The 14,835-nt window shown below is 31.5% G+C and overlaps 1 protein-coding gene across 1 annotated transcript in view; it reads left to right on the top strand.

Annotated features, from left to right (window-relative positions):
- LOC124369165 overlaps window positions 1-14,835 on the top strand; it is a 131,593-nt gene that overhangs the window by 69,981 nt on the left and 46,777 nt on the right. Inside the window, exon 6 of the mRNA XM_046826959.1 lies at window positions 2,731-2,797. Coding sequence (XP_046682915.1) covers window positions 2,731-2,797 — 67 coding nt within the window. The remainder of the gene's footprint in view (window positions 1-2,730; window positions 2,798-14,835) is intronic.

Below are 14,835 nucleotides of genomic sequence, written 5' to 3'. Positions count from 1 at the left end.
GATTTTCTTGAAACGTGTAAGGTTCGACTACCTTGAGTCTATACTTTTTATTTTTGCAACAGATCCTCCTGATATCTTCGACTCTTATTACACATTTACGATTATATATTAATAATAATAATAATAATACGAATATATATTACGATATATATTAAATCGATATATAAAACACAAATATATTGGCGGTGTTGCAATGTCCATTGCATTCAGGTATCATCCTCCTCTTGAGACATCATTTGCATAAACAAGTATCCTTTGCTTCATACTAGTACTTTTCACCCGGAGATTATTAGTTTTCATGCTTCTGGCTTTCATCCTATAACTTAGTTAATAATCTTCTCTCTTCTTCTGTCAAATGTGTTTCAGTAACTTGCGTAAGCGGTACATTACTACTTAAGCGGGTGTGCGTAAAATATGTATAATAAAATTACAGATGACTAATTTAATTGAAGCCTGAGATAGGAGTTAAAAGAAGAACTTCTGAGGGCAATCTAGAAATGTATAATGGTATCTGAAGTCGAAAGTGGCCAAATTTAGAAACAATGTTTTTACAGGTTCATGAAATATTCACTCTTACTTCCAGTTGCCAGTATCTAATAGCCCTGTGCTGTGTTAGAAGTTTGGAAAATACTACGTCCCTTTTATTGAGTTAACTAGTTACACAAGGAATCTGAGATAAACATATATGAGCGATCTATAAGAAGTATATACATATATACCTCCCGTATTGGTTGATACTGTCCAATCTGCCATAAAAAACTTAAAATTCACCCAGTTTGTTTTATTGATGGTAGTCTTGTAAAACAATATAATATCGTTGCTCTTATTGTGCCTTTTTTAAGGCAGATTATATTAACAGTACAATTTACTTCCCATACGGAAAACTGCGCTAGTCATGATTTTAAAATAGGCCCCAAAACTCTATACATTTTAAACTAGTTTTCTTCCGTAAATGTCGTACGAAAGATGTTCAAAAAGGTGGTACATATTTTACTCTTTAAGAGAGTATTTCATCTTGACTCTAATTATATATCAGTACAAAATATAGGTTTCATAGTTTCAGAGTTTACATTTTAACATGAGGGACTTTTGACCCTATAACACCTCAAAGTCGCAATGTAGGTTTTTCACGTTCCTCGAATTTTTGCGTGGCGTGAAACGATACCTGAGTTTGTTCTAAGAAAAGCTTAATTTCTCTTAATCGTTACTTGCTTGGGTCTCTTTACTGTTTTTTTACTGATTTTTACTGACACGTGATCTACCGAGAGGTCTACGAGTCTGATGTTATTGGCCAGTAGGAAGGCTGGTGAACTGTACGCGTGAGTGGGAGCCTACCCAAATAAATATAGTAATCTGTAGTACCACTAAACGTAATTAGATAAATGTTTCAGGTTATTCCCACCTCTTTAACACTCCACCTTTCACTAATTCGCTAAGATACAGTTTCGAAACCTCGCAATTCAACAATTGCGCAGTTGAAATCTGAGAAAACCGGATATGTTCAAACAATAAATAACTACAATAATTTTAATTTCATGCTTGAAATTTGTAACTTCAATTATATTTACTTTATAAAAATTTTCCAAACAAAAGATATCTGTGACAAAACACGCGTCTTCAATCTCAATATTCTCTCAATCATTGAGTTGTGATGCTTGAAAGTTTAAACTACTGTCGCATAACTATTAACGCAGTTATTATTTGCATTTCTTACTATTCGTATGAACGTCCGCATAAAAGCATGAGACCTTGAACCTTTTTCTGAATTAAGCAACTGAACTAGGTCACATAAAATGTTGCGTAAAATGTTTATTCAAGTCGTGTCTCAAATATCCTGTAAAATACGAATTTTTTCTCTCATCTCAATAGGTCTCATTTCAAAATTAGAATAAATTTAAAATACAGAACAGAAAAACTAAACCAAGTACCATAAGATTATGCAAATAACTAAATTTAAACCCGTGGGTTCTCACTATGAAGCTGTTTTGATATCCAAATACAGTTGGAACTCCGAGTCATTGAGTATAAAATAAAAAGTACAAACATTTCAGAAACTGCTGTTTAACACACTTATTAAAGGCAAATAAATTACACAGGCGTTGATATTACAATAAAGGTCCTGTCTAAACAACTGGTTTCCTTCTACTTCATTGTTTTAATTAGCCAATATGGTGGAGCCCTCCACCGTACTGGCTAATTACAAATAATCAATTAATATTACAATTAATGTTCTGAAGTACATACCACGAATATTTTTACATTTACATTTATTTGTGTAATCACTAATCGGCTTAACAACAAACTGGTATGCTCTCCGAGTTAAGAACTTTGTCTCATTAGCCTTTAAATCCCAACGTGTCTCATGCCGTTGTCAATAGACAGTTCTGCTAGAATTACAAAATGCTTTCTAGATTAGAACTTTGTAATACTGAGAGTCTAGTAAGAAAGTTGCCGAGATACAAGTCTTGATGAGTTAGAGTGCACAATTTTCTGGGTGCGTTGGAATGGACTTTCCTACCAAGAGTTACAATATGTATCAAAGTCATTTTATTTAAATATAAGCAGAGACAATTTATTTCTTTTTTTTATTATTAAATTTGCAATTTTATGACATAATCCTATTTATGAAAAACTCGATTTGAATTCATAATTTAAGGGATTCTGAAATAGTCTAAGATTCAGTTTATATGTAACGAAGAATAATTGAATGATTTGATTTTGATTTTGTAGGTGCAGAAGGTGTTCATACCGAAATGGAAGACTCACCTAGAATTTGCAAGGTTTCCAATTCTTCCAGGTAAGCTACTATTCCTTTAAGTAAACAAAATTAATTAGTATAGACAATTTATATTAGTGTTCATTTAAAACTCTTTGTAACCATAATGTGAGGTATATTGAAAATCAACATTTGACTTAAATATACAACATTTACTATTTTATATATATTTTATCTGGAAAAGTTAAATATTTTTTCTTGATCGTTCGTTTCAATTTCAGCCGTAATTCACATGTGCTACTTTAACTTCAAATAAATAAAATTGGAATATTATTTTAGAAAATGATATCTTAGTTTCAAATCGCATACACGTTAGTTTTAAAACGGTTGTAAGATTAGAACGTGATAAGAAATGTAATCCTACATTGTAAAAAAATAGAGATAGTTACAAAGAAGAAGCAACACAACTTGACCCAAGTTGGCCGCGCATAGTTATATAGTAGACATCATTAATGATAAAACTGTTCAAACAACCACTTTTTATTGCAGGGCTGATCTTTGTAATTCTATTCTACCATATAGATTGTACTAACGGTTTTAGGTGCTGTGATTAGTTGTTTTCATTCATAGTCACTCACAACCTCTAAGATATATCTAAGACAGCCCTCTAAGATATCTTCACTGAAGGGATAAAAAATTTTAAAGTTTTTTTATTATTACACGAGGGATTGTAGGCATTTAAAGTAGCGGTTCGGATCATCTTTAATCAGGCCCTCAAAAATTGGCTCAAGATAGACATTTTTCCTGTATATACGCTTACTTTAAAAATGACAAGGAAAATATAGGTTTTTTACAAAAACTAAATTATTTCTTATTTCCTATTCTATTAAACATCATACCATGTTTCATTTTAAAATGTAATCTCGTCATACATTTCATTAAAAAATGTATAATTCGCTTAGGTTATAGCTTAAGAAAGAAAAGCTTTCACCAGACATTACTATATTTATTGGAAATTTAGATTCAGCAGAAGGAAATGGGTGATAACAAAAGATCAAGATTAAATTAGACTTAGAAACTGAACCACATCTAGACCAGAGGGTTATTGTTCTAGCATGACCCTGTAATCAAATTAATGAAAATGAGTTTAATTTTAAATATTTTTAGATAAACTAAAAGCATATGCTTTGAGTGGTGTACCTGCGAGAGTATAATGTGTATTATGCGATATCTTGCAAGCTAAACTTTATTATAATTTAAATGCAATTTGAACTATATTTTTAAATATATAGTTCATTATTAATAAATGCGTGCCAAATTTACGAACGTGGTTCTGCAATTCTGCTTTTAATCGTACAACTACTAACTTATCGTATAACTAAAACTCCCTTACAATCCACTTTGGTAGGAATAATATTCTTAATGACATTAACGAAGTGATTACTTCAGCTGAGGACTGTTCGTGGTCGTGAAGCATACATACACTGATGAATAACAGGAATGAGCTCAAAAACTACTTTGATTTCATATGGTAAAATTAGTAAAATTTTACTGTCACGTTATATTTTTTTCTGCTTGTATACAATTAGTGCTTTTGTCAAAAGGTCTTACAGTGAGATTTCACTTAATACTAGTACAGTGCTTAGAAATACAGTTTATGATCTTTACAGAAGACAACTTTAATTCCATTTTCGTCAAGCATACATATTTCAACAGTTTGTATATTATACCTTTCCATTTACGCTACCATTTGTGATGAAATTAGACAACATGCCATGAATTTCTACAAAATGCAAAATTCATCAGCGAAAGTTTACCAATCTTTACTATCAGACCTATTGTTTTAATATTGCACAAATTATGTACATACAGCATAATATTTATATTAATAATGTTCTACGTTCAGGAGAGTTTATACCCCAGTTCCAAACCAATTCAGGAACTCAAAATTTAATGTATACGCGACAGTACAATAAACTCCTTTACCCTTGAAATCTTCAAGCGAATTGCAGCCCACTTAAAATAACAACAACATATCCATAGACTCGTCTCTATTAAATAGCTTCAGATTACCTCCATCAATACCTCCGCCTTCATCCCCAAACCCGTACTCATCGCTACCTCCATCATCTCGACAAAACAATATGCTTATACAATTTGCAATGCATTGTTGTCTAAGGAACGTAACATGCTCCAACTCCAACTTTTGACCGCATTCAATTAGTGATGGATACTATTCAATTTGCCCGAAATGTCAGATCAAACAAAAAACAACTTTGTTGATAGTAAAAAAGACTCTCAAATGAACACACAAAAATAGTAGCAATTTAAATTGCATGAATGTTGAAATGAAAACGTTCACTGAAGACTTCAAGGATACGTACAGTTGGGAACCACCACCATTAAGTCCAGACCATTCAATTGAACAATTTTTGAATGTTATTTTATCTAATATTGCTAATCCAAATTTTTCTGATGATTTTTCGACGTCAACCAATCTTTTTAAGGAAGAATCTAAAGCCATTTCATCGCTGAAACATAAAAAAATATTGTAATTTTTCCTGCTGACAAAGGTGACGTAACAGCAATCATGAACATTTCAGATCAGTCGTCAATTGTAAAATGAAGACACTTATCAGTTATTAAAATCTGATATGACAATCCACTTCAATAAAGAAATAACTAAATTTTTGGAGAAACTATAGAGTTTAAAGAGAGATTTCCAAAAGAGATACTTGATATTTTAATAAATATAAATCCTCCAACACCCGTTTTCTACCTGTTACCTAAAGTCCATAAAACAAAGATATCACCACCTGGTCGTCCTATAGTCGCCTCAGTATTATCCCCCACAGAAAGAATACCAGGGTTTGTAGACGGTTACCTACAGGAGTTTTTTAAAAAAATGTACCATCTTACTTGTAAAACACTGATTATGTTATTGAAAGATTAAAAGAAATAACCCGACATGTTGCAACAGATGTAACGTTAGTAACGATTCATGTTCCTTATATACCAATATTGACCACACTAACGTTATGGAAGCTGTGAAACAATTTCTAAATAAAAGGCCTGGAAATTCAAAATCAAGCACTAACTTTATCATTGCTCTCATAAATTTTATATTATCTTCCAATTTGTTTTCGATTTCAAAACCCGAATGGCATATGCCCTATCATAAGCAAATCTTTTTATGACGAAATTTGAGCAAGAGTTTTTATATTCTCAAATGTTTAAACCTTTATTCTGGACTAGATATATAGCCGACATTTTTATGTTATGGACAGAGAGGAATAAAACACTTTTAGGTTTCTTAAACGCATTGAACTCTTCGAAAACAATTTAAAATTGACTTGGGAAATTTCATCAGGTTCATTGACATTTCTGGATATTGACGTTTACATCAAGGAAGGTTACTTGAAACATAAAAATTAATGTAAAACCTACTAAAACCAATATCTTCACTAAAACAGTTGTCACCCTGTATATGTAAAAAGATCGATTCCCAAAAGTCTGGTTTGCAAGAGCAACAAAATTATGCAGCGATGGTGAAGATCTTAAAAATTACTGTAGTGACATATATGATGCGTTTTTTAAAACGAGGATATCCTGAGAAGCTTTAGAATGAAAAGCTACAGCTCAATGAAAGTAACCTGAATAATACTTATGACAAAAAGAAAGATTATAATGAGCCGAAATTAATACCACAATATCATCCTGGTCTCTAGAAAATTAACAACATTTTTAAAGTAGCTTACAAAATTATCCACTGACAGACTCATTTCTGAAAAGTATTCCACGCATTGTTTTTAAAAGACCTCCTATCTTAAAGGACTTTATATCAAAGCAAAATTACCAGCTGATTCTGATGTGGAAACTAATTTCAAGGGAGCACATCCTTGTAATAAATCAAGATGCATGGTACGTAATGAAATAGAAGAGTCATCAGAATTCGAAAGGAATTCAACTAATAAGTTTACAAAATTATTGTCAATTTGACATGTGATACAAAAAACGTAGTGTATCAAATTAAATGTAAAAAATTCCCGAAAGACTACATTGGCTCTACAACAAATAATCTAAGAATAAGAATTAACAGATCACCGTTATAATTTCAAGTATTATGATGAAACAAAACCATTAGTCATTCATATTAAAATACACAAATAATCTTTTGAATATTAATATAAAGTGAAACCAATACGATAAATTAATCATAATTCAAATACATCAAAATTAAGAAATTTAGATCAAGCATGTCAAACTGTCACAAAATCTAAATTTCCTTATGGATTGAATCTTCGATAGTAAATTTAAATAGTCTGAACACTCACCACATATTTTTTGAGCACAGTTTGAACAAATGTTTTACATTTCAAAAATATTATGTTTATTGATTTATTTATCTGTTTGTATTTATGTTTTTGGTAATTTTATGTGTTTCACTTTGTTAATTTTACCTGAAGAAGGGTAATGCGAAATACATAGTACATCAGCGTAAAAAATATGCAATAACGTTAAAGCCTACAACAATAAAAATATTAAACCGACAAAGACTTAATGTGTAACGTTCTTGGAAAACGATGAGATTTTATACTTGTAACTCTTTACTAACCAGGAAAGCTCCCTTATTCCGAGGGCGTATTACAATTCCAAGAAAGTAATGCAAAATCCAGTGAAAACTTTCCGAGAAAGAAATATGTGGTACTTTTTGTTATGGTACAATAAATTCTATAATATAACAAATGAATTTTGACTACGTTTCCTGCTCTTGCAGTTTTTGTTGAAAAAAATACATTTTTGGAGTCCTAGTGTTTTTCTGTAGGATAGTATTATAATTGGGTAATGAAATTTAAAAAGACACAGATATTTTTAGTGAGGTATATAGGATAACAATACAACAACTAAGGATAAACAGTTGTTTATCATTGTAACGAACTATACCGTAAGCACTACGACATCGTAGTGTAAGCGACTAGTGTTGTGACAGCACTGAAGCTGTAACTCTTTTCAATATGAATTTATAAGTTTATTTGTAACTAGTTTTTTCTTGTGTTTGTTAAACGATCGGGTAAGGATCTTCTAAAATAATTCCTTAGCTAACTTGTTACACTAATGAAAACTAACAGTGCCTATTTTACCATATGAACTTTCATCGATCTGTTCCACAGGAGACTAGTATTGTGATACATAAATGACCAAATTAAAACCTGTATTTCTATATTGTATGAAGTAAAAAAATCAATTTATTGCTTGTGCGCCTTTTCAAACCTTGCACAGGCTACGTTGTCTTTAACCTTCTTCTATACCATCTGGTTAAGTGGATTGATTGATCAGCGACCAAAGCTTCTTTATTCCGAACAGTAGACAGAGTGGTATTAGTTTCATTTGAGATCTGGGAATAAACTGATGAGAGTTTGCAGCCAGCAGACTCTTGTATCTCTTACCCCACCCACTCCCTTCTTTGGCTCCCTTTATTGAAGACTTGTATAATTTCTACAATAAATTATTAATAATATTGATTTTAATGTATTTACAAAATATAATTTTAAATGTTAGTTGATGTTATACCAATTTTATAGCCAGAAGTATCGCGTGTAGTTTATTTTCATAGTATTAAAAAAATAACGTATGACTTTTTTATAAGGAAATAGTCATTTGATAGTAAACCAAATCTTTCTAATAACACAACGGAAATCCTAAAATTTTCCAAAACTTCCATAGACTAATTACCAAATGATGAATGTGCCGATAAAAAGTTAGTGTTATTACCTTTTTTTATTGCTTGTTGTATTTTGGTGTTATTGCTTTCTTAAGGGGCCACCAAAATTAAAGAAAAAGTTTCGTAAGTACCCTAAGAATATTTTCATGGAAATTAATGTAAAAAAATGTGTCCTCCAATCCAATAAGCGTTTACATCATTCGACGCCCATAACTCATAGCCAAGCTTTACAAATATATTATACCAATACCATTCATGGTAGAGCTCATGGCGGGCTCTGTGCCGTCGAAGGAGCCTGAGATTCGTTGGCAGAATGCGTTTGGCTGTATGCGACCTGGTGTTCAACGGTATGAAATATCCCCTATAAGAGGCCAGCTCCTTTGCCCGAAAATATTTTACTCCTCTTGTTATTGTCGCCACTGGTTCCTATGCTAATGGGATTGAGTGTGAGGGAATTCAGTCGACTGATGCAGGATTATCGGAAGGATGGGCTTAGTCACGGCAAACGTCGCGGACATCGATACCTGACTAAATGCAGACCATTCCTGACGTAGCTTTTTAGGTTTAAAACCTTTCTCTCGGAATCAATAACAGAGGGTCATTGAAGTCTGCCATAGCTACAAAAATAAGAACACCAAACTCAATCTTCCAGTTAGAAATCAATAGACCCGTTCTGCCCATCTCTCTAGTATCAAGAGTGGGACGTCGCTTCCTCAGTAAAGTCGCTCTAACACACTGGAGTTGATTATCGAAAATACCTATTTATTGAGAAAAAAAGTTGGACCTTAATGGCAATTTAAACGTATTCTATTGTAATTTCAATGTACTTACAACACATTTATGTTGAAACTATAAGTTAAATACTAGTCGGTTTACTAAATCTGAAAAAAACTTGACTTTAAAAAAATCGGTGAAATAATTATGTGTTATAGTAAAAAGTACAAATAATTTTGCTTCAATTTCCATTCAAGTATTATTATACACACACATCCGACTGTCAGTACCCAGCATAATGCTTTTTAAGCGTCAGCCCAACCAAAGTGGTTGTCTATTATATTCACGAAGAGAGTTCTATGTTCGACATGCAGTGACAGTAAATATCTGTTGAATGCCGTTGTTCTGGGTGGTGAGGAGTACACAATGCAGAAACGACAGAGCGAGTATTTCTTGAGCTTCTCTCAATATATTATAGAATATAGCTTGCCACATATTCAAAATTGCGTGCAATGTAGAGAATCAAACCAGTCTGTAGTATCGTATGTAACAGCGATGCATCTCTCATTTGTCTCTAGTGCAATACTGTAAGTATATTAAGTTGAATCGAATTGAATTGAATTGAATTGAATTTATTTCCAACAGCAAATATGTACAGTCATTAACAAAATACAATCTTTGGAAAGACTGACCACTTTTACAAGTAGTGTGGCCAGTGCGAGTACTTAAATTACAAGTATCTTATCTACGTCCAGATACAAGTTCAATTGTTTCAGCCGGGCTGCTCTCTGTGGCGTCCACATAAGTCTTATCACTACTATTGATCTAAAACACTACCAACTTAAACTCAGAACCAAATCTAAAACTGAACTAAAATCTTCCTGAAGTACAACTTGTTCCTTTTACTCTAAAATAGTTTTATTTATTTACACACAACTACTTTTCCTTTATATATCATAAAAATAAGTTTCTCTGTTGAAAATGAACTACATTAAATAAAAATAAAACTTGGTTAGCAGTTTAAATGAAATTAAAATAAACTTTGTACACAAAAATAATTCAAATTCAATAATAAAATAATAATAATATAATAGATTACATAACATTACAAACAAACTTAAAATTAATCCTAGTTTATTTACATGGTTTTTATTATTTTTATTTATTCAGTCTTTATTTGTACAAGTAATTTTATTTGAAAAAGAACAAACAATCCTCTATTGTCAGTAAAAACTCTTTTAATTTCCTATAAAAAAAATTGTTGTTAACGGCAATTTTCAACTCATATGGTAATTTATTGAATAGTTTCGGCCCATTGTACATAAAAGACTGCTTTAGGATTGATTTATTGACTTTTGGTAGTCGAAACATTCTCTGGTCTATTCTTCTAGTACCGTAATTTAAGTCCGTAGTTCCCAAATTACCACTTTTAATGTAAAATAGCCTAAGTACCTTAAATACAAATAGATGTTGCAAAGTTATTAAGTTATTAGTGCAGTGTTATTAAGTTCTTTGTATTATTGAAAAACATTTGATTCCCACGTCGGATTAAAAAAATTTAATGTATGCAATAATTTTGTGTTCGTTATAGTTTAGTCTGTTACTTAGATGTACAGTCATATCATTTATTTATATCAATGCTAAAGTAGTTAAAATGAGAAAAGAAATATGTGACTATCCAAACAAAACTTTTACATGAAACGCTATGTTTAAACCGATATATACCTGGAAATACGCTGTTACATGTATTAATCACTGTCTCATTCAATTCAGTAGTGTTAATTATAATTAACCCTGAGCTTTTTTACTTTGTTGAAGTAAGGTAAAAATGATCAATTGACTTTAACTTTCGCCATTGTTCCTTATTCAAAGAGTTTCGAGTCCAATTAGTATTGATTTATTTTTGTCTCAATTAAGTTTGAGTTTACCGTACAATATGTACAATATCTCAATATGTTGATTATCTTATGAACTTTAGTAACTTTAAAGTGAGTATATATTTTTAGATATCAGCGTGATAGTCAAAACGAGTGTGTTAAAGTATTTTGTACTAACACCATTTATGTAAAGATTAAACATCAATGAGCGTATTGAGGATATCTGTGGCACACTGCATAATTATATGAATAATTAACTTATTTCCACGGTTAAATATATAATACATAATAATATTAAAACTAGGAAATTAGCTGATCACTTTTCCAAGTAATTGTGATCAGGGGATACAAAATGAACAAAAAGTAAACAACGAAATATTGAGCCCAGTTCAGCAAAAACAAACATTGTCCTCAGCCGATACTGTGGTGGTAACTCAAACTTAATTACTTCTTTTACAAATAACATGAATTGTTTGAAACATGGCATGTGAAAAAAACTAAAATAAATGTAATGGGTAAAACAAAAATACCTGTTGTTAGTATAAAATAAATTAGAAAATAAAATAAATCACTTCAAAATAAATTCACATAATACCCTATATAAACAATCAAAAACAGCCTCGCAATTTAACAACCAAGTTTTTAATGATTTGAATTTTTATTAGAGCAAATATTTTTATCACTTGGTAAGTTATTACAAAAATGTGGTCCCAAAAAGCTTTATGTTCGTTTGAATTTTATTATTTATATGAATTTTATATTTTAGCTTTATTAACTTGGTATTCTAAAATATTATTACTTACCTTTCTTGCGTTGTAAAATAAATTTTGAGTACCAGTATTACCACTGGAAATGTAAAAGATTCATAAGACTTTAAAAACAAACAAATGATGTGAGTTGTTCTTAATTTTATATGTGAACTATAAAAAATTCCCCCCCCCCCCCAAACATACAATAGCATATTGCAAACGTGAATGGATCAATGCAAAATATAATGTTTGAGTAAGTTTTCATCACAATTATTTCGCAAATTATAAAATTGTCTTATGGACTGTCTAGCTTGGTTTTGTAGATTTGAAATGTGCTTTGTCAATGTGAGCTTTTCATTCAGAGGCACTCCTAAATCTTTAATACTATCAACGTTTGATATTTGTTCACAAAAACAATTATTATGTAAGCAATTAAAATTTGGAAAAACTAAAGTAGAGCTCAAGTTAAAAGTCATATCAAAATTAACGTATTTCGTCCTAAAAAGTTTGACTTGCATTATATTTTCAATACACCATTCACTCAGAGTTACAAGATCAGCATTAATTGCATTCCAAAGAAACCTTACGCCAGAGTGTGAATAGAGTAAGTCTATATCATCAGCGAAAGATTGAATGAGTTCGTGAAATAGTTTCCATAAAAGGTCATTTATAAAAACAAGAAAAAGTGTGGCGGAAATCACTGAGCCCTGCAGGACTCCGACAGCGACAGGATGAAGCGAGCTGAGGCGATCCCTGACTCTCACCACCTGCTCCCTGTCTTCAAGAAAACTGCTGAACCAATCAAGCGCAACACCACGTACACCTACAGCATCTAACGTTTTCAATAAAATATTGTGGTTTACTAAATTGAAACGTTTCTTAAAATCTATGAAAAGTGCAGAAGCTATTCTGGAGTTGTGAAAGCTACGAGACAGTAGTTACATAGATTTTGTTTGTTAATCTAAGAAGTGCGTTTTCCGTCGATTTCCTCTTTTGAAAGCCAAAGTGGTTAGAACTTATTATTTCTTGCTTATCAAGAAAAGATACAAGTCTCTATTGCATTAATTTCTCTATGATTTTTGAAAAAAAGTTACAAAACTCTAATCGGCTTAATAATGTCTAATTTTTCTAAGGGTTTTCTTTCTTTTGGATAGGAACAACTACACTTAATTTAAATATTTCTAAAAAATATTGGGGGTCGGTGATGAAGGCCCAGCTCTACAAAGCTCGGAACGTTGACTATCCTTATCAGTTTGGGCCAAATTGACCAAATAACTATTTAACTTATTTGCTACAGATTTTATCTCGCTGATAATTGATCCGTCTTCTAAATCAATCTTATCAAACCTAACATTACTCTGCGTTACTATTACTATATTACCTAATATTACTATAATAACTATTACTATAATTAATAATTGTAATAACTATAACTATAATTAAAAGAAAACTTGTTTTCATAACTTTTAAAAATGTTGTCGTAAGGCCTTTTCTTTACTTCTTATAAATATTATTTCTGTTTTTAACTTTATTTAATACTTTTTCTGACATCCACGGACTAATTACCTTGGCTTTAGAAATGTTTTTATTTCAATTCAATTATATTTTACTACTATTAATAATATTACTTAAAATGTGGTAAAATCGATTGAAACCAAATATAAAATTATATATTATCGATTAAAAACAATGCTCAATAACGTTATTAATCAAAAATATTTCACTGTAATCAACTGAATTTATTTTTTATAAACGTTACTGTAATCAATAATTGAGTTTCTTAGTTAAATTTCTAGATCATTTCCTTTGACATTTAAATTATCGGTTTCTATTTTCAGGCCTAATACAAAATCATCTGTAAGATCTGTGTCAAATATTTCACAGTTAAAATTGAGAATTTTTTCTATTTCTGATAAAAATATAGTCATACATGCTGGAGAATTAGAGGTTGATTTTGTTGGTTTATTTATTAAAGGAAAACACACATTATTATTTCTTAAGCTTAAATATTAAGGAGTAGGGTATCTGCATGTTTCATACTATTAATATCAGATTCAGTTGTACAAATATTATTTAAAAAACGGCATAAATCCCCTCTCGACCTATAGCTACTATTACAGTGCGCATGAATATTATAATTAGGTAAACAGCATAAGTCCAGTTTATCTTTGTTAACCCATATCTTGCTTAAAACATGAAACTAATTGTTTCATTCAGTTGAGAAAAGTATAATAAAAACTTATTAAAGTTTTGTCTTACGCTTCCTATATAACAGTAAAATGATTTGAATATAACGTTTTACAACCGCCTAGTTCAAAAAAACTGTGATCAAAAAAGGAGTATTCCATTTATAATATTTTTATAATTGCAGAAATTAAATATTTATTTGTTATAACCTATTTTTAATTGTATTGTGCTAAAGAAAGAAAGCACAAACTAAAACTTATTTTCTTAAATTTGTCCAACTTTAGTCCAAATAACAACTAACATACTCAAGTTTTTGTCAGTCAGTCACCTTGTATATCCGATAGCATCTCTCACCGCTGACTCTTCTCGCAAAGAACTTACTTTCGCGGCACCACACGAAGGCAATGCCCAGTTCCTGGCTTCTTTTTCGTTTAATCCTGGAGAGGAAGAGCTTGTTGTCCGGAGATCGGTGCTCATTTACACACACTCTGCTCTTGGAAAATGAGCCATATACCTCATCTGCTGTGAAAAGGCTTTTGTTCTCCTTGAATTTTGAGATCCATGTGTTCTTAAGCGTTTTGGTACAGAACCCGACTACCAGAGATGGGGTGCGCTCCTACTGACGTGTCACTCCTCCACCTGCACACAGATAGCCGCTCCCACGTCCTTGACGATGCTCACGATGTCTTCCTGGGGAGTCAGCACTCCGCTGATCTCAATGTTTGTTCTGCGACTGTATTACTCCAGTGCTCTCACTCGGTCTTGCTTCTCACACATTAAAAGAGTGTTTGCAACGTTTCCCCGCAGTGACTTATACTCCTTCTTCAATGCAGACAGATCACCCCGCAGCTCACCCATCAGGTTGTTAGC

This window comes from Homalodisca vitripennis, chromosome X (genome assembly GCF_021130785.1).
Source record: "Homalodisca vitripennis isolate AUS2020 chromosome X, UT_GWSS_2.1, whole genome shotgun sequence".
Lineage (NCBI taxonomy): Eukaryota > Metazoa > Arthropoda > Insecta > Hemiptera > Cicadellidae > Homalodisca > Homalodisca vitripennis.
Note: the sequence above shows the minus strand (reverse complement) of the source record. Positions and strands in the feature narration are given on the sequence as shown.